We start from the raw sequence: 27,577 nt of genomic DNA on the forward strand, positions 1-27,577 counted from the left end.
CGTTGTTACCTTTGTGGAGCGCGTGTTGTATGTCCGAGATTAATTTGTGTAATGCGTGTATTGTACTGTGCTTGCGTCGGAAACCGAATTGGGTATCTGGAATTATGTTACTTGTCTCAAGGAAATTTTCGAATGCCTCTTTTATTAAAATTTCAAATATTTTGGATATGTTAGGTAGGAGGCTGATGGGTCGATAGTTGTTTGGGTCCGATGGGTTTTTCCCCTTCTTTTTTATGGGGATCATTTTTGCCAGTTTCCAGTTTTCCGGGAAGTAGCTATTATTTAAGCAGTGGTTGAAGATTGCGTTATAGCTGTTGATTGTTTCCTGGGAGGTTTTTTAATTGGCCCTGATGATTTTTTGTTATTGAGTTTCCGGAATAGCCGGAGTGTATGTGCGGGGACTGTGAAGTATGTGCTATATATCTCTGATGTTGGGCTATCCGCCGGGTTTGTGTCTGAGAATGTAACCAGGTGGGTGTTGTTCGCTGTCTCGGTTTTTAATTTTTCCATAAAGGTGTCGTATTCCCTTTCGATTATTTCTGTTAGCCTCTGCTTGCCCATTTCATCGTTAATTGAGTTTGCCGCCGCGAAGCTAGCGGCTAGTATGTTTAGCTTGTGTTTGGTGTCCGTTATTGTGAAGTTGTCGTTTTTATCCTTTGAGTGCTTTGTTGGGTTTATTTTTGCATTTTGTTTTTATTTATTGTTAAATTGGGTATGTCCAGTGTTTCCTTTTTCCTGAAGATGGAGTTTACTTGTGGGAACATTTTTTGGGTGTTGTGTGGTATGTTTTTGATTTTATTTTCCCAGAATGTGCTTACTGATTTTTGAAATTCTTGTTTTATTCTGCTTTTGTAATGTTTAATGAGTTTCTTGGTTGTTTCGATTTTTTGGTTGGCGAAAGGAGTAGCGTTTCTGTATTCATTAAGGAGGATTGTAAGTAAGGAGCTTTTAGTTTTCTGGAGCCTTCTGATTTCTGGATTCACATATATTTCGGTGGAGTTATAATCCGATAACTTCGGATTATAATATATGTATCTGATATCTAATATATGTATTCTGGTGTCCGCTATTCCGATGTCAATATGGGCGTTGCTGCGAGGGAACGTTGGGATTTCAGTTTTTAAGATTCTGGTTCTGTAAGTTATACTGTTGCTATTGAGCCAGTTATTCAGTGCTCGTCCTCGTCCATTTGGGGTTGCGTTATTCCACTCTGCGTGCTTCGCGTTTAGGTCTCCCGCCAAAACGTAGAAATTGTTGGGATTGTCTAGATCTAAGGATCTGAAGAGGGCGTCGAATTCCGCGATGAATTCGTCAGCTTGAGCTCCCGCCGCATAGGCTGCTATTATTTGAAGATTTTTGTTGCTCCTTAGCTTGATTTTCAGTGCTATATGCTCGATGATGGATAGGCTCTGCGGGGTGTGTATTTGTTCGTGTTGTATGTCGCTTCTAATTAGGATTGCTACTCCTCCTCCGTTACTGCTGTTTCGGTCGTTGCGAATAAGAGTGTAGTCTTTGAATTTGGACTTGTGCTGTGGTTTCAGTTTGGTTTCGTTTAGGAAAAGTATGTCCGGTTTTTTTTTCTTTAACAGCTCTAGCAGGTTGTGTCTCCGTTCGTTTGAGGCTATTGAATTTACATTTGCGGAGATTAATTTTAAATTATTGTGGTTAGTCATTGTAGCTGTTTGGTGTATCCGTTTCCGGGTGGTAGAAGTAGGCATGGTGCAGGTCCTCTATTCTTTGGGCGTTTGCATCTACTCTATTCTCAACTCTGTTGATTTGTGCCATCATGAATGTTTTGAGGTCATTGAATAGGACATCTAGGGGAGGGTACGTGTGGTGTTGCTGTGAGGTGACTAGTGCACTACTTGGGCTTTGTGATATGGTTAGGTTCGCGCTTATTTTGTCCGTACTCGGCTGTAAACTAGGCTTTGTTTTGGTGGCGTTCGCGTAACTTACGTTGGCCTTTAGCCCGCTGTTCGCGATTCTGTCCCTTGCTCGATTTTGCCTTAAGGTTACTGTTTCCCCTTTTTTGACCGCTATTTCCCTAACGCGTGCTATGAACTCTTTATATTTGGGGCACCCCTTATACGAGGCTGGGTGACCGTGGCTCTTGCACCTGACGCAGAATAGGTGGCCGGGTCTACTTTTTCGTCTTTTTTTAGTTTGCATTGACCGGGTTCGTGGTTGTCGGTACACTTTACGCAGCGGTATTCTAGATTGCAGTTACCTGCGGTGTGTTCTGCCCGTTGGCAGCGCATGCATGTGGTTGGGTCTCGTTTAATGAGTCTCTCCCATGAGATGACCTGGTGCATGAGTATTTTAACTTTTATGACCGCGCTTAGGTCGAATTCTGGCGAAATCTGCACGGAAGAAGAGCAGCTGCCTATTATCCCGTTTTGATTTCGCGGTAATAAAGTTTGCGATTTTTGTTATTTGAACATTTTTTAGGTTCATCTGCACCAGCTCGTTTTGGATTTCCTCTGGGGAGAAACTCGGGTCGAGGCGTTTTAATAGAACGTTTTGTGGTTTGAGGGCCTTCGGCGTATATGTATAGAATTTTATGATTCTCTGTCTAAAGAACTCTATTGTTTTGCTATACTCGCTTAATTTTTCTAATTGCACGTGTTGTTTTTTGTCCGATATACGCTTAATCTTAAAATTACTAAAACCTAGAGTGTCCTTTAATATACGGTAAGGTACCTGCTGTTGTGTACCTTCTACTATTATGGTTGGGGGTCTGCCTAATACCGCTTTGGCCTGGGTTGCCGCTGTTGGTGGGATGTCCGCACTCCTTCCCGCCGTGGGGTTGTTTTGCGTGTCCATGGCTCGTGCTTCTGTTGACCATCCGCTCGGGGTGTCTGGCTTTGGGAACCCTATACTGGGTCTCGGTTTGCTCGGCCCTGGTGAGCCGCATGTGTCGGTTTCCTCGCTGCTTGCGACCGAGCGTGGCCGTTTTGCTTTGATTGATTCCGCTTTTACCCCTTGCAGGGCGTTTTGACCGCGGCTGCCGCTAGGAGTAGCAGGGGGGAAGGGTTCCGCTTCCATTGTGTTATCTTGAGTTTTCCCCGCTAGTGCTGCGTTCTTTATCCTTTCTTCTTCCAATTCCTTGGCGATTTTTGCTATTGTTGCATTGAGCAGAGCTATAGTTTTTTGTAGCTCTGCAATTTGATCCTCGTTTCGATTAGTCGGGCCGCAGGGGCTCTGTTTTCCAGATTGTACTGACTTTTTTGTCTTCACTTTATCGGTTGGTTCTCCGCTTTTGCTTCTTAACGGGATGGAGGGTTTAGGTCCTGTTCTTGGTTTTTTGATAATCTTGTCGTGAATTAGTTTTGTTATTTTTGCTGTGTCAGCAGGAGCTTCCCGTTGCTGAAGTTTCCGTCGCACAGTGTGACGGATCGCCAATCTAGCTGGACAAAATTCGAAATGAACGGAATGTACTTTATTTATCAGTTAATATACTTGGAATCATATCAAATATGAATAGTAATCACACTTTTATAAAAATTATTCTATTTTTGATAATTATACAATATACTTTGAACTATTCATAACTGAGTAATAAAATATTGATCACGGGTGGTTCGTAATGTATGCATGCAATAGTTAATTAAAAGATATTTTTGTTATGTACTTACGATATCATTGTTTATAAACTACTCATTATCCGAAGCATTTGAAACATCTGCTTCCGAGTCACTACTGATTGCCGGTAATGATTCTTTTAAGAGATGTGAGATATCCGATGTTCTATTGCTTGTAAAATATTTCTTTCTATGTTTTGTAACTGCTGGATCTGACGTTATTAATAATATATGGATTAGGTCAGTCATTGTGTTTTCCCGTGAAGATTTCCTGCTGTGGTTACTACGGAATCTTCTGCAATCTTTATGCCTCGCTTCTTGTGCCTCTTCTGAAAGCTGGCCCATAGGTAGCAGTGCAGAATTTATAATTTCGGCACCATGTAATAGCAATTTGTGCACTGAGACGGGCATGCAGTACCACGAATAATATTTAATATACAGTTCTGCTGTTTCTTTCGTGTAATCGCTAAATGCACTTATATTAATTTCACATCCGCTTGAAATTGCACGTAAAATAATCGCAAATCTATTTATTAAGTCTTTATTAATTCCTGTTATGTCTGCGGATGTATCTGGATCAGCAAAGAAACGTCTAGCCGTGTTCCCATCATTTGTGTTTCCGCTGCCTTGTTTTGTGCGATCCACGATTAACCCCATACGTATTCGAAATTGTTTTTGAATTTCTGTTTTTCTATTATTAACTATTTCTTTCTCATTCTCATTCCTGATTTGCCATTTCTTAACATCCAGTCGATATGACACATGGAGTAGACACTCGAAGCATCTAATCCATGTATGTAATACAGATAATCCAAATTCATATTTCGAAACATCATTTTTGGCGTAGCACCACATATGTAGCATCTTTGAGATGCAGTTCCAGTTAAACTGTTGCAGATTTTTGTGTCCACCATTGTAAATAATAAACGATGTTGTATTATAATACGTATTTCTCCGATTTTAATTATTGTTGGGACTAAGTTTTCTATTTGATTGTCAATTTTCATTTTTTCCGTGTTAATTAATTCTACAGATTCTTTTGCGAATATTAATTTTATTGGTCTGCAGTATCGTGTGGATGATGGTTGAGGATTTTTCCAAACGATTTGTATTCCATCTGTTAACTTTAACGGAACCATTGAAACAAGAAATAAATCATTGTCCTCGCGAAAATTGATGTCTGCAGTGACGAGCGTTCCGCTGAGGTTCATGTGTTTCACGGAGCAACCACACCGCTTAATAAAAATTGAAATATTTTTACGTACGGCACCTCTCGGCACCTAAAATTGATAAGATCTTGTAGCTAATGAATCATAGAATACATTACTACAACAAATAATACCAACCAGCATCAACCGCATTTTGTAGATCTACGTAAATTCATTTTCTTTTAACGGTATAGAAATTATTTTCATAAAAGTAAGACAGTAAAAAATAAATTTATTGAAAAATAATAAAACATTCTATTATTACATCTGAAAATACAGTCTTTTGTGAATAATATTTGACAAAAAATACAACATTATTCGATTAATAGACTTTAACACACAACATTTCTTGTAATACATAATTTAGGCTTACGTCAGCCTATAAAATAGACCTATAGAATCGGTAACTTTGGATAGGTGTCACGGTCATTATACTTCGTGAAATTAATTTATAAGCGTAATTTTCCTGGTTCTAGACCTTTTTCAACAACCTCTAGTGAAAATTACAAAATTCTGTGATAGTCACTAAAATGACTTTTGTCCAGCTAGATTGGCGATCCGTGACACTGTGCGTCGTTGACTAGCTTAATTATTTCCTCGAAATTGAGGTGCACTGCCGCTTTTTTCGCTCCATCGGTTGTCGACACGTTTGTCACCGTCGGTTTTTCTCCATGATCTGTGACGGGGGGGATGGCCCCCCTCACCAAACACTCACTTTCGCTAATTTTTATGCGGTCGCGCTTCTTTGTCGAGATATCGCGAACACTTTACGAAAAAAAAGGAATTTTTCGTTAAACTCAAACTGGCCCAGCCCGTCGCTGTAGCGGTCAGAACTTCTGACCTGCTCTCTGCCCTTTACGAGTTGTACGACCTTCTCGGTCGGAGGTTCGCTTGAGACTTCCGACACCTTAACCGTTCGGCTATCGCTGCTGTTGAAAAACTCTTCAATATTTCTGAATACAAGGTGCATATACATTTTCAATTATTTATAATAACTTAACTTCCTCTATTCGGATCTTGCTCTAACCAGTGCAGAAATGTTAGAAATCACATAATGCACTAAGTGTGTAAAGGAAATGTAAAAATTGGAAGTATTTCTCATGATATCGCATGAAATATGTCGAAAATATCAGTTTTTGATTTTTTTCGGTTTGACGCACCAGAATGAAAAATCTGAAAAAAATTCAGGACACCAATCATGCTAATATCTAACTATTGTGAAAGTAAAAATCTAGTGTCTCGAAAGTTTCTACCCGAAATCTCAATTTTTCGACTTTTTCTTGCGTTTTTGATTTTTTTACGCCTAGAATTTGCAACCGAAAAATCTGAAAAAATTCACAATCATAAAGGAACATGTCTAGAATATTTTAGAATTTATGCAGATTATTTGCATAATGTTAAATAGGAGAAATATGGCAAAAACTACTTTTTCTTTCTTACCCTGTCACTACCCTCCCGGTTGAGGTACAGGGTTGAAACTTGGTGTACCATGGTTTTTTGGGATATGCTATCGAATGGTGCATTGCGAAGCAAATTCGGCTCAAGGGCACTTTTGACCATCTTATCCTACTATACCCTTTAATGTTTCACCAGTTTAATACTTTTTCCTTTAGACAATTTCTTAACATAATTGAGGACCATTTCACGCAAAGTGATCACATTTTTGAACGCATAGTCTTGGATTTTTTTTGAATTTTGTGGGCTTGTAGAATCCAATATATGACCTAAAAATCGATGTTCCGTTGCTCGATATCGCTTAAACTTTCTGAATTATGAGGACTGAAAATTTACAGTCATCTTTTTTTCAAAAAATCATAAGGTATCAAAAAGATAAATCGAAAGGTATAGATATCGACACGATGGAACACACAAAATTGCCGAATTATGAAATTTTATTGTTACGAATCATCTGCTGAGCCAACCAGTGTGTGCTTTTCCACGCGTGTAGGCATTTGAACTATCACCTTTCGAACTACATATCTTACATTAGACCATTTTCCTTGAAAAGCTGCTGCTAGAAGTTTGAAATTTAAAATTTTATTAAAAACAGAAATAGTTTTCTCCTATAGTAGGGTAATTATTATGCCATATAATGACTTTATTTGAATCTTTACGTATTTATTTATGACACAGTGTACATTACAACATACTTAGTTTTCCTCCACAAGGCAGCAAGTGTCTTACAAAAACAGATCGACGAATTTGAAAAATGACTCCACAAGAAAAAAATTAAAGTAAACTCAACCAAGTGCAAACTTATTATATTCACATTAAGAAAAAATCAAATGGCAGATGTAAAATTAAACAATATAGAGATACCCCAAACAAAAACAGTTACATACTTAGGATTACATTTTGATTCAGGATTAACTTAGAAACCACATATTACTGCAAAAGTTACACGAATTCGGCTAAAAAGAAGACAATGTCTTGGCTAATAGGTAAAAGGTCTAAACTCAATATAAATAACAAGCTGCAAATATACAAATCAATAATCAAACCCATATGGACATACTGTACTCCACTATAAAGTATAGCTGCAATGAGCCACATAGGCAAAATCGAAGCTCAGCAATCGATAACACTACTCACAATACTAAATGTTCCATGGTATATCAAGAATGAAGATATTAGAAAGTATCTCAACATCACCATAGTTCAAGAAGAAATAATAAAAACAACCACAAAATATAAAAGCAGGATAGAAACTCATATTAATCCACTAGCTAACAATATGTACAATCAACACATTCAAAGAAGACTTCGCAGAACTCATCCAGTAGACTTGACAGACAAACAGAACTTACCAATATAGACACTTTCTCAATGGAGAAATTGTCTACGTGATATATGTATAGTTCAATATGTAATAAAAGAATTTACCTATTGTCTATGCAGACAAATTGTAAAGACTTTATTGAAGTTTTAAAAAAACTTAGTTTTCTCTTTTAATATTATAATAACTCAATTGTGATAGCCTGGTGATAACATGTAATACAATTACTTTTTGTCTTTTACAGTTCTGTTTAAAATTGTAACAGCTCGTTGCTCGACACGGTTTAGCTCGAAAACACCAACAAGCCAGATCAGTCGTTCTGTTTGCTCCTTGAATTTGAGCGACCGTTTCTTATTGTCTCCCAAATTTGTTTTGCTCTCCTAACGCCTCGGTACCCCCTTCGCCCTTTGTCTCCTACATCGGTGTTCTCGAATTCAAACCGGCATGTATGGTTTCGTTCGAAATCCGCCAATCGCGATCTCCCCCACAACCGCTCCGCTTTGAATATACAGGGTGTCCCAGAACTGGGGTAGGAGCCGAAGATGGATGATTGCTGAGATCATTCTAAAAAACTTTTTCCTTTGTCAAAATGATGTTTAAGGCTTCGTTTTCGAGTTATTAACGAAAAACACTGGCCAATCAGAGCGCGCCTTTAGCGCGGGCCGAACCACGAGAGTGTTGGGTATGCTCTGCGTTCAAGCTGTGGTCGTGATCAAGTGCATCAGCACCACGTCGGTATAATAGGGCAAAAGTTGTATGGAATAATGAATAAAAAAAAGAAAAGAATAATATCCTATGTTAGAAAACAGGATGTCTTAAAGATGTCGTACAAACGTCACAGAGATGTCGTTAAAACATCTTAAAGATATCTGTTCCAGATATTGAGGATATCTTACGAATATCTGAAAAGTCCTGCGAATACCTGAAATACGTCCTGTTAACATCCTATGTTAGAAAACGGGATGTCTTAAAGATGTCGTACCGATATCCGACAGATGCTTTACAGACGTTTTAAAGATGTCTTATGAATGCCCTAAAGATATCTTACAAACGTCCTAAAGATATCTTAAATATACCCTACAGATGTCTTATAAATGCTGCTTAATTAAAATACAATCGTTTTTAGTATAATAATATTTTATTCAAAATATACAAAGTATTTATTCAAAACTGTTTCGCAATTACATTTTTTCTATCGAAAACTCTTCTTAACCAATTTTGGATTGACACCTCCGTTGTCCTTTTACTATCGGCAAGGTTTGCAGCAGCTAAAATAAGAATTTGTATGTACATGTTCAATTATACAGAAATCAACATTGGAAACATTATAAACAGAAACGCAATCTAAATTATTAAAAGAATAATACTCTATGAAAGATTTTCAGAAAGTAATGAAAATATATTAAAAAATAATAACAACGAAATAATAATCACTTTATTTACTTACGCTCTTTTTGAATAATCAAAATCCAACAAACAGCAAATAGCTAATACTGCACGACACACAAAGCGAAATACAAACTTCAACAACTCGCAGGAAACTGACCTGACTTGTACTGACCGTTTTCTTTATAACACCCCGACTTGGAGGACTGTTGAGTATTATGTTTTCATCCTTGCTAGTATAACCGCGTGCGTGCGCGTACTCGAACCGGTCTAAAGCGACACCGGTCGCCGTTTAGTTTTTCTAGAGTCGTAGAGCAATCAACAAGCAATTTTCGTTAAAGCCAATTATAAAGCAATTAAAGTTTACTTTTGTCATAAAACCTTTACAATATATTTCTTATTTCCCCATAACCTTATCAAGGACCTTTGCTTAAGAAGGGGAAACGTGCTGACAGAACGCATATGACCTGCCTCAAAACATTGTCCAAAAGGGTCTAGCCGGATAAGCATAACGAATCCTGCTTTTCTCTATCTTAAGAGGCCAAGGCAATTGGTTAAATATTGTATATTTCTTCAGCTACACTCCCAAATGATTGAAAATTGTATTAGGAACCGTAATGGTATTAAGAAAAAAACGCGTTTACACATTTCAATATTACCCTTCTTATGAAACTATGTTACATTCATATAAAAATTCTTCAGGGCTACCTGAACAACACGTACTGACCAGTCACACTTATAAATACATTTAGCATTCGTTCCATTTAACAATGCGTTCGAATAATTAATACGTTCGTTTCGTACGTTATAAAGATGCTTTAAAGATATGAATTTCAGATGTCTTTACTACGTTCGTTTCGTACCCTATAAAGATGCCTTAAAGACATGAATTTCAGATGTCTTTACAACGTTCGTTTCGTACCCTGTAAAGATGCCTTAAAGACATGTTCGGGACAAAATATCGTAAAGATGTCCAGGTAAGGTCGTAAGACGTTCAGACCTAAAATGGTCGTAAAATGGATGTCTTTAAGACATCGTGTGCTATCTGGGTATTTATCATACACAGAATCAATCTTGTAAATTAAAATCAATTTTATGGTATATTTTTGTTTTTAAATTTCATTTTTTGTAAATTTTAAATAAGATCGACAAATAATCAATTTCCGATATTTTCTGTAGATGATTCGAGCAACTGTATTTACAAACATTGACTAAAATTGATTTTGTAGAGGTATTGGGAAGTGAAAACAGCAATATCGGTTAAATGAAAAGAACAAAAAATATTTATCGCATAGTTTTTCCAGAACTAATTTTTAATGCGCATCGCACGTGAAAAGACGATCTTCTTGCATATGAAAAAGAGCAATCTGCATAGTCGTTAGGCACACACACACCACCTATGTGTTTTAATCCTAACTATATCATAGCTGCTCGATGGATAAGTGTTTAAATCGTTTACTCAACAGATTTATCAACTGTTAGTTAAATCAGTTTTCACAACTTATAAGTACATGATCAATAAACAGTAATCAATAAAGAACGATCAATAAACAGTAATCAATAAAGAACGATCAATAAAGTAATCTCTATTACATAGTTCACATCTTTCATCCTCCATTATTTTACATATTGTCCCGGCTAGGTTTCTTAATTTCCAATACAGTTTGCCTGCTAATCTCGTTTGCGCCACTGTTCTTTTATATTTTATGGGCAGTTTCATTGTCAAGTATGCCTCTGGATTACTCTCACTTAAATCCCTTATATTTTTATAGTTGGTATTATAAGTGGATACTTCTGCTCTGCTTCTGTCTTTTTATTGCAGGCACCCTTTTATTTTTTCCAAAACGGCAACTCTTTTCTCGTTTAATTTATCCTTTGTACTGTCGCTTATGTATTTAATTATTATACGATATGATTCTTATAAGTTTAATACGTTCGATCTCCGGAAGCAGCTTTGCCGTTAATCGACAGTAAATTAGTCAAATAGTAATCATAACATTAAAGACAATTGATGAAACATTATCAATGAAAGATGAATTAAAAAGATCTGTAATTTTGTTTATCAGCTTGTCACTGTTTATTAGTAAAACGAAATATGTTTGCTGGATTGTTTTTTACATCTCTTTTTTTAAATATAGATATCTTATCTTACATTACGTATTGCTAAATCCATCAAATCTGTTTTGAAAACTACATAAACATGACGTGATTACTATTCGTAGCAAGACGGATTCTTGAAAGGCAGCGTTTAACGAAGCTGATGACACAGGTATTACTGCTAACATGTTATATGTATAATTATTCTCACTTAAATTTCACCGAGAAGTAAATTCATGCGATATTTTTATCCAGAAGTAAATCTAATGATTTCAAAATTATCTTAAAAAATGAAAGTGGGTTTATTTTCTAATATCATATTTATTAGAAAAACAAAATTACAGCGTTGAAATGTAGACCCAAAGTGTTCATGCTTTTTAATAATTTTCCAATAATTGCTATAATTTAAATTACTGGTTGTTATTTGTTTAATTGCTTTTTAAAGGTCATATAATATTCCCTACATATCTTATCTGAAATAGAGAAACAATTTTGTTAAAAAAAAAATAAATGTAAGAGATGTCGATAAACGTATCAGCTGGATTGTTTGGTAATAAACGTAATATTACTAAATACTTATACGAAAACTATGTACTTTTAAATTAGAACTGTTACAATAACAATGCTACATTTATTCTTGAAATTTGTACCTATTATTATAATGAATAATATAAAGTTATACTGTAATAAGATACTCTCAATCTGTTAGTTATAAAAATTGAGTTACATGAATAGATTGCTTAAGATTTTTTAAAAATTTCGTGACAAATACTTCATGGCTGGAAATATGTGACTAATAAACTTTAAATTTGAATGTGATAAGTATAATTGTACCCTATTATTAAATTTTTTACTTCCGAAATGAAATTCAGTGTAACACGATCACGTTTGTGTTTTATATTTGTATACACAAGTTAAACAGCATTCAATATATTAACGATCTTTTAATGATTTATTAAAGCAGTTCTGATATTGTAATAAAACAAGACTCAATTTAAAAAGTTTTAAATATCATGTGTATATTTCATTAACTTAAAACCTGATTTCTAAAGTTTTTAGGTTAGACAGTACATTTATAAGACATATTGTTAAAATGGTAACAGATCAAACACAAATAAAATAAAAAGTCATTTTACACATTCCATAAGCTTTTACACGTACGATTTAAAAAACTTGTAATTATGATCATAAATCGATTAAATTTAAATCGACGCGGTTTTCAATTGGTTGAAAACCTGTTAATCGCCCGGACACAGTGTATAAAAGATTATGTTTTTCAAAGACGAATACCAGATGTGTTTGGAATTTCAAATTGTAACGTCCACATTTCGACTACCTGTTGCTTGTCTAAACTCGTGAGTGATATTAATAATTTATTTAAAAGTCAATTATTTTTTAATATAAATATAATCATTTATATTAGAAATATAATCGATTATGGATCAATTTTTTATTGTATTAAATCAGTTCAATATTATACAATGATAAATAAATAACAGTATATTTATGTTATATTATGACATATTATTCTTATTAAATTTACATGAGTATTACATTTAAATTATAAAATAAAATATTGAAATATTAATATACACGAGGAATATATAACCATTATATTTTTAAGAATACTGTTTATGTAAGCTAAGAAATAAACTGAAAACAAATAAAAACAATGGAAAGAAAAGATTAATTTATATTGATTTTTATAAAAGTAAATGGTTGTTCAATGTTATAAATATTATTTTAATTATTATCATCATTACAATACCTTTTGTCTTATAAAACACATTTTTAATTTATAACACATTTATTATTACTATATCTCATTTATTCAGAACATGACGGGAATTATTTATAAAAATATCTGGGAAACAGACCCAGAACTTTTTGAAGTGATAAAAAATGAAAAGAAGAGGCAAGAATCTGGACTTGAAATGATTGCTAGTGAAAATTTTACATCTCTCAGCGTACTTCAATGTTTGAGTACTTGTCTTCATAATAAATATAGCGAAGGTCTTCCTGGTCAAAGGTATACTTATAAAAATTTATTATTATTGTTCTTTTAAATTTATATATTGTTTCATGTAGTATTTATTTGAATTTAGATATTACGGAGGAAACGAATACATTGATGAAATTGAATTATTAGCACAGAAACGTTCTTTAGAAGCATTTAATTTAAATCCAGAAGAATGGGGTTGTAATGTACAACCTTATTCAGGAAGTCCTGCTAACTTTGCAGTTTATACAGGTTTAATTGAACCCCATGGTCGCATCATGGGATTAGATCTTCCTGATGGAGGACATCTTACTCATGGTAATATACAATTTTTATATAAATTCATTAAAATATCATGATGTTTATAAAATTATAAATATTTGAATATATTTTTAGGTTTTTTTACTTTGAACAAAAAAGTTTCTGCAACATCAATATTTTTTGAATCAATGCCATATAAAGTTAATCGTAAAACAGGTTTAATTGATTACGATCAGTTGGCTGAAGAAGCAAGATTGTTTAAACCTAAAATTATAATAGCAGGTGTATCCTGTTACAGCAGATGTCTAGATTATAAACGATTCAGAGAAATAGCAGACGAAAATAACGCTTATCTTTTTAGTGATATGGCTCATATATCTGGTTTAGTTGCAGCTGGAGTAATTCCTAGCCCATTTAACTATAGTGATGTTGTATCTACTACTACCCATAAAACTTTAAGGTATTTATTTTAAAATAATTATTCATTTTTAAACAGTTAATAAATTTTTTATAATTTTTAGAGGGCCTCGAGCTGGTATTATCTTCTTTCGTAAAGGAGTTAGAAGTATTGGCAAAGATGGAAAAAAGATCATGTACGATTTGGAAGATAAAATTAATCAAGCAGTATTCCCAGGACTACAAGGAGGTCCTCATAATCATGCAATTGCAGGCATTGCTACAGCAATGAAACAAGTTAAGTCTCCGGAATTTCGTCAATATCAGAAACAAATTATTGCTAACGCAAAGAGATTGTGTTCAGGACTTCAAGATTATGGCTATAATATTAGTACAGGTGGTACTGATGTTCACATGTTATTAGTAGATTTACGATCTGTTGGAGTATCAGGAGGTAAAGCAGAAGCAATTTTAGAAAGTATTTCTATTGCTTGCAATAAAAATACAGTGCCAGGTGATAAAAGTGCACTAAATTGTAGTGGCATCAGGCTTGGAACACCTGCATTAACCACTCGTGGTTTAGTTGAAGAAGACATTGACAAAGTCGTTGACTTCATACATAAAGGTATATTTAAGATAACAGATTATACTTAATTGAAAGTAATATTTGAAAATATCTTATAAACATATGTTTTAGGATTGCAACTTGCTAAAGAAGTATCTAATATTTCTGGTCCTAAGCTTGTTGATTATAAACGAGTATTAAATACTGATGTTAATATTAAAACAAAGGTTGCAGCTTTAAAGGAAGAAGTTGAAACTTTTTCTAGACAATTTCCGATGCCTGGTTATGAAATATATTAATATTATGATATTGAACAATGTTTTGTTACATTCGATATAGTTACAAGAATTTGTTTTTATCAATTTTCTATTACTTTTTATAAACAGTTTTATACATATTAATTACTTACAAAAAACATAAATGTATGCATATGTAGATCTGATGTGAAGTATGTATTTATGTAATATTTTTGTATCTATACATTACGTAAAAAATACTTATTATGAATACAGTAGGAAATTAAATACAAAAAATCTTGTGCATGTTGTTAGTCCATCACGTTTAGTTCAACGCGAAGTTGGGTAGCTTAATGATATTGGTATTAACTCCCAAATGAATAACAAATTATAAGAGTTGAATATACATCGTCTTTAATTCTGATACACATGTAACTTGGAAGATAGAATTTAATTTTAACTATAAGTATATGGTGAACTCGTCAGATGTATTAATCTGTTCGATGGTTCTGTTTAACGATTGCAGTTGTTCTGTTGCTGCTAAGACGGAATTTCTTATATTATTCAAGAAAGGGAGGAGTTAAAGAACTAGGGGTAAAAATGTAGGAAAGGAAAAATATCGTGGAGTTTAATTGGCTGTAAGGGTACATGGTGGAAGTTGGTGGGTGTGCGAAAAATGTCGCGTGGAAAGGGCGAAGGTACCGGTGACGTTGGTACCGGAATGGTACCGTTAATTTTGGGCGAGCGGTTAAATTAGTTTATTACTAAACTAATTTAAAAATCTGTCGAACGTTTTATGGCGGATTTAGCGACGATGATTTCAAGTAATATAATAATAAAACAATTTAAAGGTTCGCCGATGGTAGATGTATTGTGATTAATTTGAAAGAAAATATATAAAGTTTTGAAAGGAAAGATATAACAGTAAAGTTTGCCGAAAATTCTGGAGGCGATGATTATGATCTATTGTTATGACTATTGCTGATTTAACACATGTTATGACAACTATTCCGAAGAATAAGTATAATAAGAGGCGACATTCCTAGCGGTACCTTTGAAATCGATCGGTGGGGGAATATGGGGCGAAACAGGGAACTATTTTTTAAATGTGCATATTAGTCTTTTTTATACAGGTTGTCCCAGAATGAAATAGAATCCCCTGGAGGGATGATTGCCGAGGTGATTCTGAACAACTTTTTCCTTTTCCACAACGTTGGTTAAGGCTTCGTTTTTGAATTATTAACGAAAAACACTGTCCAATTAAAGCGCGGGATGAACTGCGAGAGTATTGGCTATTGATTACGTTCGAACGGTAGCATAAACAAGCGCGGCGACACCACATCGGCATAATCTGCGGCTTCGGTTTGAAGATACATATGTACATACAGGATTGCCTCGAAATAAGCAAGTGGTCTCTGTTTCGAAATAAGCAACTCGCTATCCCCTCTTTGTTTGAAGTCGCCCGCAAAGTGAGAGGTCCATTTGCCGTTACCTTGGATTTCTCACTCGTTTTTACAAGTGACGTATCTTGACGATCTCTCATTCGTCAAGCCGAATAGCATGCGTGCTTCCTAATAAGCAACTGTTCGGTCCCAAGTGAGTTGCTTATTTCGAGGCAATCCTGTATAAGCAATTGCAAATTGGAATAGCAATTTCCAAAACGTGTGTTTCGCTTTCGAATAGTTGACAGTACATCTGTCTAGTACTTTAAAATTATAAATCCTTGCCTTTTCCATGCTTCAGAAATTGATGTTCCAATTTTCAATTGCTTATATTTCGAAAACGCAGCTGCAGATTGTGCCGATGCGGTGCCGCCGCGCTTGTTCATGACCACCTTTCGAATGTAATCAATAGCCATCACTCTCGCGATTCAGTCCGCGCGCTCTCATTGGACAGTGTATTTCGTTAATAACTCGAAAACGAAGCCTTAACCAACATTTTGGCAAAGAAAAAAGTTGTTTAGAATCATCTCAACAACCATCTCTACATGGGATTCAACCTAATTCTGGGACACCCTTTGATAAACGATGTTTCTAGTGTAACGTGAAATGTTATCACGTGAATATGTTTAGAGTAGTATAGCGACACTGCCATGGGAATATTTATCGATAGTTTGTAGTATCGATATGTCTCGAAGATCAGTCGAGGACCTTTTGTATCGATGGTTGTAAATCAAGAGCGAAATTTAAACACCATCTGCGCGTACACTTATATAAATAGACAAAGCCTAAATTGTAAACCCTTCGACGTGGGTGATCGAGCTGAGAGAAGGTCGGAAAGCCAGAGAATGGAATGGAATTCACTTCTAAAAATTCCTGAAAGACTAATTTATGATAGACCATATCAAATTCGTTGTTTTCGAGCAAGTCACGAAGGGTCCTTAAAAGTTACAAAGTCTTTTCATGCACTCAAAGAGGGTCGTAAATTTCCTCAAGAGTTGCCTTTTGGCAAGTACAAGGTCTTGTCGTTTCCTATTTTCTCTGGGTTCCACGCTTTCTCCTAGCACATGTGCGCTGGAACGTTCTAGCGTCTTGGCGGTGCGCCTCCACTTCCACGCTCTTGAGGGTGGATCACAGCCAGGAGAAGGGGCCTACATTGGACGGAGTGGACTCCAGGCCCTCCAAACTCCCGTATTTAATGCTGTAACTAAAATTAGTTCACCCCCGGACTTCCAGGCGGCGCTGGTGTCGCTACAAACACATATAAATGATATCAGTGAGATACGCACACAAGCATATGCTCCCTATATACGTGTGCATAGTCTTACCTATTCAAAACTTTGAAAAATAAAAATAATGAAAGGGAAAAAATTATAACAATATATGTGGAGTAATTTCCATAATACATTTCCATATATTAAACTTTTACTACAATAAAATAAATATATACAGGGTGATCCTCTCGCTACGCTACCCAAAGGAAGTGCCGCCACAATAGAATGTAGAAGTCGACATCCCATTTCTGTCATCGCTTACTTGACCCTGCAGCGAAGACGGCTGTGTGAGTGAAAATGTGTGTAATGAGCAGAAAAGTCCCATTTAAGCACTGCGGAAAACAGAATATTTTCTTAACACATTTTCACGCACACAGCCGTCTTCGCTGCAGGGGCCACCTCGGTCAAGTAAGCGATGACAGAAATGGGATGTCGACTTCTACATTCTATTGTGGCGGCACTTCCTTTGGGTAGCGTAGCGAGAGGATCACCCTGTATATATATCAATAATAATATACAATTAATCACAATCATACATACAATAAAACACACGTACCAAATGTCTCGAAAATCAGGATCTCCACTCCCCTGGTGATCAGGTTTAACTATAAGAACAAAATTATATAATATTATACATACACTTCATGCTAGAAGTATTATTATGTATACCTCAGTGTATTAATACCATGTTAATGCTTTTATATATTGTATATGTAAACTGAATACTTACAATCTTCTTCTTCTTCTTCTTTTCATTTGCATCCAGATGTCTTGTTGCTCTATTTTAATAAAGGCAGCCTCAGACACTGTAATAAATATTTTCATTAACAATTATTTACATATGCTATAAAAATTATATAAGAGTTATTACCAAGTAAGTTCAGTGCGGGAACTGCTGATGTTGTTAATCTTTTTCTCACGAAGTATTTTTCTTCAAAATAGCTGTTACAGATCATCCAGAAATTCAGTTTTCAAGTGGAAGCACTGACTTTGGGTTACCACGTACTTCCACCCATTGCGCCATCCTCTTCTTATCCTTTCTCTCTTGAGTGAAGGAGAACATCCTTTAAAGATACATTTTAATAATTAAAATTAAATACATATATTACTAAAACACCAATGTAAACAGTTACTGTTTTCAGTAACAATTTTAAACAATTCTGTACTTACTTAATTTCTATCTTCTTCTGCTGTTGCTGCATCTCATCAGTAGAAGTTATTAAAAACCTAAAAACCTAGAAAAAACTTTAAAAAATATCTTTTTAAATAATAATAATAGTCATAATAATAATAATAGTAATTATTATAATAATGGAATTCACGAACCTGGAAATTCAGTCATCCACGCTGCCACCATGTACAACCATGTGCGCCATAATTCTTTTGTCTCTTTAAATTTTGAAACAATTGAAAAAGCGGCGACAAATTTCGCGGGAACATGACGTCACGATATCTTTAGTTGTGTATGTTAAAATCAGTGATACAAGCTATGCATGTAGAGAAGCGACATCAGCGCTGCCTGGAAGTCCGGGGGTGAGTTAAAATTTGCATCAAATTCACAAGAGTGGAGCTTGGAGAGCCTGGTGGACTCCTCCACCATTGGACGAGGGATGATCTTGAGGGAGGATCCAGGATCCACCAAGGAAGGGGTATCGACCGACATCGCGCGAAGATTTCCTCCGCCAAGCGCAGAACGATCAGAATGATTTTGTCGCTTGAATCTGACAAGTTGTTCTCGAGTCGCAAATTAGTACATTTTGAAATCCTAGTTTCAAGACTATTTAATAAAGAGTTGAACTTACCAATAGAAAACAACAGTAAACAGCAGTTTGTTTAACTCATTTCGCGCCTTGCGAGCAGGGTGCTTTAGCGCCCCACGGGTACCCTTACCCACGTTCTTCAAGATCCTAAATATCCCTAAATATCTAAATCTTCACGCAACATATTTTGGTGACAGCAGTGGGATAATTCATAAAGGTGGAATATTCAAAAAGGATTATTTCAAAAGTGATTTTACAAAGGGTATCTTTCAAAAGGGATTTATTTCAAAAGTGACAATTTAAAACAGTGAAGCAACTACAATTTAAACAAAGTGATTGTGACAGACTTATGTATGTACACTTAAAATTACTTTACCAGCTCGCGGGTATGAATTAAACAGTTAATCAAATACTTTACAAACTATTTTATTGAACATTACAAATAAGTGGACAAAATTAAAATTGTGCAACTTCTCCTTCTTGGGTTTTGACGCGGTTTCCCCAAGGGCGAAAGGGTAATTACCGGAGACAGGTGATTTCGGCTTCCGTGCAAGCCATCCACCGGAATCACACGCACCTCGTCCACGATATTGTCGGATCACTTTTGTAATCTGGACATAAGAGAGAGACGAAATAGAATCCAGAAAATCCAGAGACCTGAGCGGATTTCCTACGGAGCTGAGGCCTACCTGAAGCAGCTGACTGCAGACGGATTTTATTGGAGTACCTGTTGCGGAGCTGGAGACCATCGACCCAAGTACCTGAGGACCTTCTCACAAACTAAGGTTAACCTGCTCAACGGGTCGCCGACGGATGGGACCATACACCTGCAAACAGAAGGTTTAATTTAGCAAAATCTTAAAGTGATTTCTTGCGCATTATCAATTGTTCGTCGCAACAGAACTGTAAGTCTAGATGATAAACGATTGGATTATAGAATATTAGTTTATAGTCATTATATTTGATTCGACAAAATGCCGCCGTTATCAAAGAAATTATTAAGAGCCAGAAGGAAGAGACGCAGGAATAGTCTGCGTGGTGTTAGTGTTGTATTTGTAGAGGAAGTTTCAGCAGAATCTCCTAGTATAGGGTCTTCTTCCTCTTTTGGAAGATTTGAACCTCAATTACAGGAGTCACTTCGTGTCCCTGATCAATCTACTATACAGAGCTGGGGTGCGATGGGTGGTGGGGAAATCTTCGACAAGATGAGACGCCCCGCCACCCCCTGGGGGGAGGTGACGGGGTAGTGCCGGATTTCTACCGGCTAAAAGCCCACGGTGACCTCCTCGGGCGTTTTGGGGAGGCTCCGGGACCTGAGTGATATTACTCCGGAACCTCCCCCGCCTCGCGCCAAAGCGCCCATCTTGGAGGGGAGTCGAAAGGACCCCCCTTCTGCCGACACCGGGGATCGCACCCGATGTCGGCTTCATCTCGGAGGACTGCGTGCAATGGCGCCTGGGCCCCCAGCCCAGGACGCCTGCAGTCCCCGCGCCTCGATCCGCCTGCACGAGCTGGAGGGAGGAGCAGCGCCCCGCCCGCCCGCGCGGCAGATCGGGCGCAGTCCACGCCTCGCCGAACTTCCGGTGCCAGCAACACCACGGGTCCGTGTGCAATGGCGTCCCAGCGGGGCGCCTGCGGCCCGCCGAATCGTTCCCCTGGGGGTTGTGGTGGGCTGTGGCCAGCTACCCAACAGGGGAACTCCTCGGCCCCTCCTCGTCCCTCCCCCTCAGTGCGGGAGGGCGGCAACTCCCTACGTGGGAGGGACCCCGCCACTATCTCCGCCCGGAGTCACCCGGCCCCCCAGAGACAGGCGGAGAGGGCCCTCGATTGGTAACGCCCCCCTCGCCCGCCCCCAGGTCCGACCGGGGTCCGGGCTCTTTTCGTCCGGGGCGGGAGGGTCACCGCGACCCCACCCACCCCCTGAAAGCCACCCTTCGCGCTCTGGCTCCTTCCCTGTTGGGGAGGGCACGCGGGCCGCCCCTCATCTATCCCCTCCCCGCATCCATCGCGCCGGGTGGGGGCGACGGCGATCGGCGCCGTCAACCCCCCCGGCTCCCCTAGGGCGGCGGTTCCCGCCGGCGCCGCGGTTGGCGCCGGCCTCTTCTCCGAGCGGGTTCGCTCGGCCCTCCCCTTGAGGGCGATGACCTCCCCACAATAGGAGATCACCGCCCTCCACCTCGACACGCAGGGCGTGGCGGGCCAACTCAAACACAGGACACACCTCGAGGGTGTGCTGTGCGGTATCCCGCCCCGCCCGGCAATGCCAACACCTGGGTGTATCCTCCTTTCCAATTCGGCACAGGTATTCCCCGAAGCACCCATGTCCGGGGAGCACCTGTGTGGCCCGGAATGTCAGGGCGCCATAGCCGCGATCCCGCCATTCTGACAGCACCGGCAGGACCACCCCGACGGCGCGATTTCCAGGAGCCACCCCTCGAAGAGAGAGGCGCCACCTTTCCATCGCGACCAGTCGGGCCTGGCTCCGATACTCCTCGACCGTTGGTCCAGGCGGGTTCTCCCCGGCCTGACGGAGGGCTCTTGAGTACCAGTAGGTACTAGACTCGACCTCCGCCAGGTATTGGAGAGGGATGAACCCCGGCAGGACCATCGCCGCCGCGTAGGAGATCGTGCGGTACCCCCGCACGACCCTGATGGCGAGCCGGCGCTCCACCCGCTGCAAGATATTACAGCTGCGCCTGCCCACCGCCAAATCGCCGGCCCATACCGGTGCCCCGTACAGGGCTATGGACCGGACGATTCCCGCGTAGAGGCGGCGAACCCTCCTCCCCGGACGCCAGCTTCATCTGAGGCAACAACTTCTAACGTGACTCTCTCTTCTTCACGCGGTAGCAGCAACCAATTAAATATTTCCGATGCAGCACCTGCTCAATCTTTATTGCAACCTTCGGCTAAGAATACACCCGGAAATTTGGTAATGACACTACCTGAGTCTTTGACGATTGTGTCGCGTACTCCATATGATTTGTTAAGCAAATTCGTACCTCATTTTGATGGTAAACCGTCCTCGGTGAGCCACTTCATTGTACAGTGTAGATTCGCTGATTCTTTGGTTAAAGGGGATGATAAAGTTTATTTGCTCGCGTTGATTCGAAGTCGGATGCAGCACCACATCTATAGGAATGTGGTAGGTGATGCAAATCTTAAAACCGTAGAGGAGTTGATTAGTTTGATTAAATCTGCCTATGCTAGGACTTTTAATTTAAATGATACATTAAATCAGTTAAAAGCCGTACGTCGCAATGAGCGTGAAACGACAGAGGAATTTGGATTCAGAGTAAATGGAATTTTAGACCGCGGGGTACAGGCAGTTCGAGAGAATTATGATTTAGAACAATTCGTGGGTATTCAAGCTTTACTCTCAGAGAGTGCGGTACATGGTTTTCTGAAAGGATTGCGGAATGATATTATTGCAGGTATCATTTCCAGGGACGGTCTAAAAGATGTAGTAGCTGCTGCAAAATTAGCATCGAAAATAGAAACCCAGATCGACACTCCGCGGACATCTCGGAATCTTAAACCTCTCGATGTTAATCCCAGGGTTTTAACGGCAAAGGTGCGCGAAAGCACATGTTATAATTGTGGAAAACCGGGTCATTTTTTCAGACAATGTCATGCGCGAGGGGATCATCAACGCGGGGTGCCGATTTGCAACGTTCCTAGGTGCCGAAGATGTGGAAAATTAGGCCATACGGTTTTACAATGCCGGAGGGGAAATATTAACCGTGTTTGGGATAATACTAACCATGGTTAGAAGACATCGCGACCATCAATTCCTTCAACTTCTAGGAATCAGGAAAACCCTTTAAATTCAAAGGGGGTTTCGTCGACGGGCGCAGCACGAAGGGAACCCCTTATCTCTCGCGCCGCATCCACCGCGTTTGCCGCGAAATCAGTTTGAAACAGGTCACACAATCACCGTTTATTCCTTTAGAGCACGAACATTTTCGGAATGGTCTAGCTAAATTCCTTGTAGACACCGGCTCGCAACTTAACCTTATTAAACGAAGAGAATTAAATCCTAATTTATCAGTTGATGAAAATATAGTTTACCATCTTACTGGTATTAGCACAGGTACGGTCCGGACATGGAGTGATGTAATTATTTGCGTGCATGGCATCCCTGTACATTTTCAGGTGGTAGAAGATGATTTTCCTGTTAGGGAGGCCGGAATTTTGGGGACGTCATTTTTGGAAAAACGACGAGGTACAGTGAGGTTTAGAGAGAATTTTCCATGCCTTGTGGAATTTGATGAAGAGAAATTACGCACTCCCATCTTCTCATCATATGAGTTGCCTCCTCGAAATAAAGTCTTGATTTCTGTCCCGACGAAGGGTGATAATACATCGGGTTATGTTAGGAGGATTGATGCTGGTCCTGGTATCTTTTTGGGAGAGGTATTAGTAAATCAACAAAACGGCTTGGTTAAATTGTTCGTTATTAATACTACGTCGGATTACGATACGTTTACAATACCACAGGTTGAATTAGAAGAATTTGAATTGAAAGTAAATATCCCTAAATATCTAAATCCACACGCAACAGTTGATTCCTGTTAAATATTGTTTACTTGAAATTATCAAATGGGTTATTTGTCATAGGTTGCCGAAGCCTAAACTAGGATCTTCCTAGTAGACGAAAAGTTTTTAATTATGCGCCGCCTCCGAAAACTTTGAAATGTATTTGATATCCTATTTAACGATTAAGTAGATATTATTAATAGCTATGGAATATTGGTATAAATGAAATAGAAATTATTTGATACTTTTTAGTGCATTTCGAAGTCGGATATGTTTTTTGTTAAAAATTATTTTATTTCACACTTTTTAGTGGAACCTGTAGTATTTGTAGGATAGTGTAAGGTGATTTTGGATTTCTGTTGCTTAGCTAATAACCATAAACTGAAAAAAAATTGACCAAATTTAAATGGTTAATAAACAACAAACTTCATAAATTTTTGCAAGTGGGATCATCGCGGATATACAGAGTGTCACGCGACTACCTCTACAGCCGGAGAGGGATAATTGCTAAGATGATTCTAAACAACTTTTTCCTTTTCCACAATGTTGGTTAAGGCTTGGTTTTCTAATTATTAACAAAAAACACCGACCAATCCGAGCGGCTCAGGGACTGCAATGTCGGCTATGAAAACCGGGCCTGACGTAGGTCGCGAACCAACGGCTCGGCACCCCGTTGGCATAGCACAATAAAAAAACTGAACTGATAGAACGTTTTTAGTCGTTGTTTAAAATAAATACGGAACCTAATCTCTTGTCGCCTATCATAATGTTTTTGCTTTCAGCGTAGCAAGTTAATTTAGAAACGAATGGATGAGTTTCATTTAAATTGTTTTCAAATTTTGCATCATTAGCGTAGCCTCTAATTCAAACGTTTATTAATTATTCCACTTCAAACATTTTTATTTGTTGTTTAGAATCCTTAGAATTTCCACTTTTACATTATGACAGGCGACAAGAGATTAGGTTCCGTATTCATTTTAAACGACTAAAGGTGTTCTACCAGTTAAGTTTTTTTATTATGCTATGCCGATGGGGTGCCAAGCCATTCGTTCACGACCTATGTCAGGTCCGGTTTTCGTACCAGTCAGTGCAGTCCCTGGGACTGCGCGCTATACGCGCTCGGATTGGTCGGTGTTTTTTGTTATTAACTCGAAAACCAAGCCTTAACCAACATTTTGGCAAAGGAAAAAGTTGTTTAGAATCACCTTAGTAATCATCCCTCTTCAGGTGTCGAGGTAGTCGCGAGGTAATCACCCTGTATATCCTACTAAATATGAACGGTTTCATCGCGAACGATACATTCCTTGCAGAGTAACATCAAGGAATACATTTTTCGCTATGACAGTAGTTATTAACAAATTCCATAAATTTTTGCAAGTGGGATCATCGCGGATATACCTCCTACTAAATGTAAAATGTTTCATCGCAATCGGTACATTCCCTGCAGCATAAATGCCGGAAGATATAAATGAAGTATTACGTTTTTTGCAATAAAAGTCGTTAGGAATGAAAATACACAAAAATTGTATTGCGGGACCAATCGGGAGATATACTCTACAAGATACAAAATTTTCGATCCGATTGGTCCATCCGTCTCGGAGAAATCGGCGAACATACATTTAGAGAAGAAAGTCGTTAGGAATGAAAAAATGCAAAATATTTTTTTAACGGGTTCAATCGGGAAACATACTCTACCAGATTCAAAAGGTTTCGTTCCGATTGAACCATCCGTCTCAGCGTAATCGGTGAACATACATAAAAAAAAAAAAAACACATACATACACATCGAATTGATTATCCTCCTCCTTTTAGAAGTCGGATAAAAACGTAAAAAAATTAATTCATTTTATTCTAAAATGTTATTGTAAAAAATTCTGTGGCTGTTGTTTAGAAAAAGGGGGGCGGAATTTTTGAATAAAAGGGGTCTGAAGGGGTCGAGGGGGATGCGCCGAAGACGAATTTCCGGTTACGGAAGTGCGGAAACTATCGGTGCCCGTTTTACCCGACTTACACGCTCACCCGCTGGAAATCGCTCATGATCGATCTAAACCTAAAAAAAGCGTTAAAAAAAATTGTAACCTAACCTAAATCTTACGGCTTAGAGCTGTAATAAACCTTACGGTTGGGTTAGGTTTAGTTTAGGTTAAGTTAGATTAAGTTTCTTTTTTAACGTTTTTTTAAAGTATAGGTCGATCATGAACGATTTCCAACGGGTGGGCATGTAAGTCTGGTAAAATGGGCACCGATAGTTTCCGCACTTCCGGAAGCGGAAATTCGTCTTCGGCGCCTCCCCCTCGATCCCTTCAGACCCCTTCCATTCAAAAATTCCGCTCACCTCTTTCTGTGGAACTACCAATTCTGTTACAAAAACAAAATATTTAAAACAAACTGTACTTTACCTGTACAATTGCTGAATCGATTGAACTGTTTGGAACTTATGCTACACATTTTCTAATCAAAGTTGTTTTCTTTTTCCACTTTTCCAATATGCAACAGCATTTCCTTTGTATTCTAACGTCACAATACCTCCTTCTTGTGCGACACAAGATCTTCTACAGGTTCTGCAACTTCCTCGTCAATAGGTGAAAATATGTCGTCCACAAATTCCACAGAATTTGGTCTAAACGGATCAAGGAATTTTAATGTATGATCGATTTTCATTACAAACGTCGTATGTATTTTCAACCGCTCTAACCAGCGCATCTTTTAATATATCGTGACGTTCTTGTTGACGGTTATTAATTGGTGTTTAATTGTCATCCGTCCCGCTGAATGTAATCATAAGTAAACGAATTACATTTACCGGATTTATGGCAACCATTTTATTACATGAAATGTTCTCTTAAAAAAAGATTTTGAATCACTAAGATATGGACATGCAGTGTCACAGACTCCAAGAAACTGACGATTTTAACGATTTTCCGCAACTTTTTAAAGGCACAGGAAAACATGTTTTCGCAAAAGTGTCGGATAACGTATATCTTGTCTTATTTTCCCTGCACTCTGTGTCCTTTGTTTCTATTTATAACAGAAGATAGATACTGGCGTATACAACAATGCAATTGGCAAAAGATTATCCACAATGTATAATTATTATTTAAATTATTTGCATTCGAGAGTAACTAATTTTAGTTAATGAGAATTACTAGTAGATGCAAATGTTAAAAGAATATAATGTAAAAGTAATTATTTCTATTAATATACAATCGTGTTAATAAATATGAACTTTTAATCAAAGAAAATGATAGATGGGATAAAGAACAACAATTACACTGTCCAACAAATTTTAACGTATTTTTGTGTTACGATCCTCACCCGATGATTCTTATAGTGCTTTATACGCTGATTACGAATCTGCAACCCGTTTTGCTCCTATACGTGCAGTTTTTGAGACATTTGATTTTGAAAAAAATACATATTTTTCAGTTTTAAACAAATTTTCAGACGTAATTATAAAAGATATTGAAATTCTATTTACACTAAAAGATACACTAACTATCTTTAATACATTATAAATGTTTAAACAATCATTAAACGCGGAGGGTCCCCGATTTGGCACCAATTTTTTGGGATATTTTTCAATTTATCTGAAAAAGTAGAGGTCCAGCGTAAAATCGAATTATACTAAGCGATAGAGTAGATTTTGTATCTTGAAAAACCGCCCGGAGAAAGTTGCAACATTGATTATTTTATCAAGCCAGAAAGCGAAATACCTTCGCGGGAAACGAAGTACCGACAGTGGTGTTCCGCGTCAGGACGGTTGCTCAGCGTCCCGCCTCGCAGTTACCATCGCTACCGTCCTGACGTGAAGCACCACTGTCGGTAGTTCGTCTCCCGCAAAGCTATTTCGCTTTCTGGCTTGATAAAAAAATCGATGTTGCGTGGTATAATTCGATTTTACACTGGACCTCTTCTTTTTCAGATAAACTGAAAAATATCCTAAAAAATTGATGCCAAATCGGGGTCCCTCCGTGTTTAATGATCGTTTAAACATATTTAAACATTTATAATGTATTAAAGATAGGTATCGCTATATTCAGGAAAGTCTACAGAATCTTTT

The 27,577-nt window shown here is 38.0% G+C and overlaps 1 protein-coding gene and 2 long non-coding RNA genes across 11 annotated transcripts; 1 reads left to right on the top strand and 2 right to left on the bottom strand.

Annotated features, from left to right (window-relative positions):
• Window positions 1–8,537: 8,537 nt before the first annotated feature.
• On the bottom strand, window positions 8,538–9,890 carry LOC117609714 (uncharacterized). The gene is made up of 2 exons (XR_004582653.2): window positions 9,013–9,890; window positions 8,538–8,833 (listed from the first exon to the last, which is right to left on the bottom strand). It is a non-coding gene; the product is annotated as an uncharacterized LOC117609714 (long non-coding RNA).
• Window positions 9,891–11,081: 1,191 nt separating this feature from the next.
• Window positions 11,082–14,710, top strand: Shmt (serine hydroxymethyl transferase). 3 transcript variants are annotated; one of them, XM_034336342.2, is made up of 7 exons: window positions 11,139–11,220; window positions 12,331–12,403; window positions 12,884–13,077; window positions 13,154–13,365; window positions 13,444–13,768; window positions 13,830–14,329; window positions 14,402–14,707. In XM_034336342.2, the coding sequence occupies exons 3-7, from the start codon at window positions 12,887–12,889 to the stop codon at window positions 14,566–14,568; spliced, it is 1,395 nt and encodes a 464-aa protein (XP_034192233.1). In that variant the 5' UTR covers window positions 11,139–11,220; window positions 12,331–12,403; window positions 12,884–12,886; the 3' UTR covers window positions 14,569–14,707. The 3 variants fall into 3 exon arrangements, with proteins under 3 accessions (XP_034192232.1, XP_034192233.1, XP_034192231.1); XM_034336340.2 differs by having other exon boundaries at window positions 11,157–11,220; window positions 12,101–12,403; window positions 14,402–14,710; XM_034336341.2 differs by lacking the exon at window positions 12,331–12,403 and having other exon boundaries at window positions 11,082–11,220; window positions 14,402–14,709.
• Window positions 14,711–19,379: 4,669 nt separating this feature from the next.
• On the bottom strand, window positions 19,380–26,448 carry LOC117609736 (uncharacterized). Of its 7 annotated transcripts, none has more exons than XR_013062382.1 (8): window positions 26,213–26,448; window positions 23,763–26,137; window positions 23,469–23,688; window positions 23,058–23,381; window positions 22,742–22,992; window positions 21,981–22,138; window positions 19,668–19,805; window positions 19,380–19,589 (listed from the first exon to the last, which is right to left on the bottom strand). It is a non-coding gene; the product is annotated as an uncharacterized LOC117609736 (long non-coding RNA). The 7 variants fall into 7 exon arrangements; XR_013062377.1 differs by having other exon boundaries at window positions 19,384–19,589; window positions 23,058–23,688; window positions 23,763–23,898; window positions 25,213–26,137; window positions 26,213–26,436; XR_013062379.1 differs by having other exon boundaries at window positions 19,391–19,589; window positions 23,058–23,688; window positions 23,763–23,884; window positions 25,917–26,137; window positions 26,213–26,432.
• Window positions 26,449–27,577: the final 1,129 nt, after the last annotated feature.

The sequence above is a fragment of the Osmia lignaria genome, chromosome 7 (genome assembly GCF_051020975.1).
Source record: "Osmia lignaria lignaria isolate PbOS001 chromosome 7, iyOsmLign1, whole genome shotgun sequence".
Classification (NCBI taxonomy): Eukaryota; Metazoa; Arthropoda; class Insecta; order Hymenoptera; family Megachilidae; genus Osmia; species Osmia lignaria.

Coding starts and splice junctions, on each gene's coding strand:
- Shmt (XM_034336340.2), top strand. CDS start 12,230: ATGATCATAAATCGATTAAATTTAAATCGACGCGGTTTTCAATTGGTT. Junction 13,366..13,443: donor TGGAGGACATCTTACTCATG/GTAATATACAAT, acceptor ATATATTTTTAG/GTTTTTTTACTTTGAACAAA. Junction 14,330..14,401: donor CGTTGACTTCATACATAAAG/GTATATTTAAGA, acceptor CATATGTTTTAG/GATTGCAACTTGCTAAAGAA.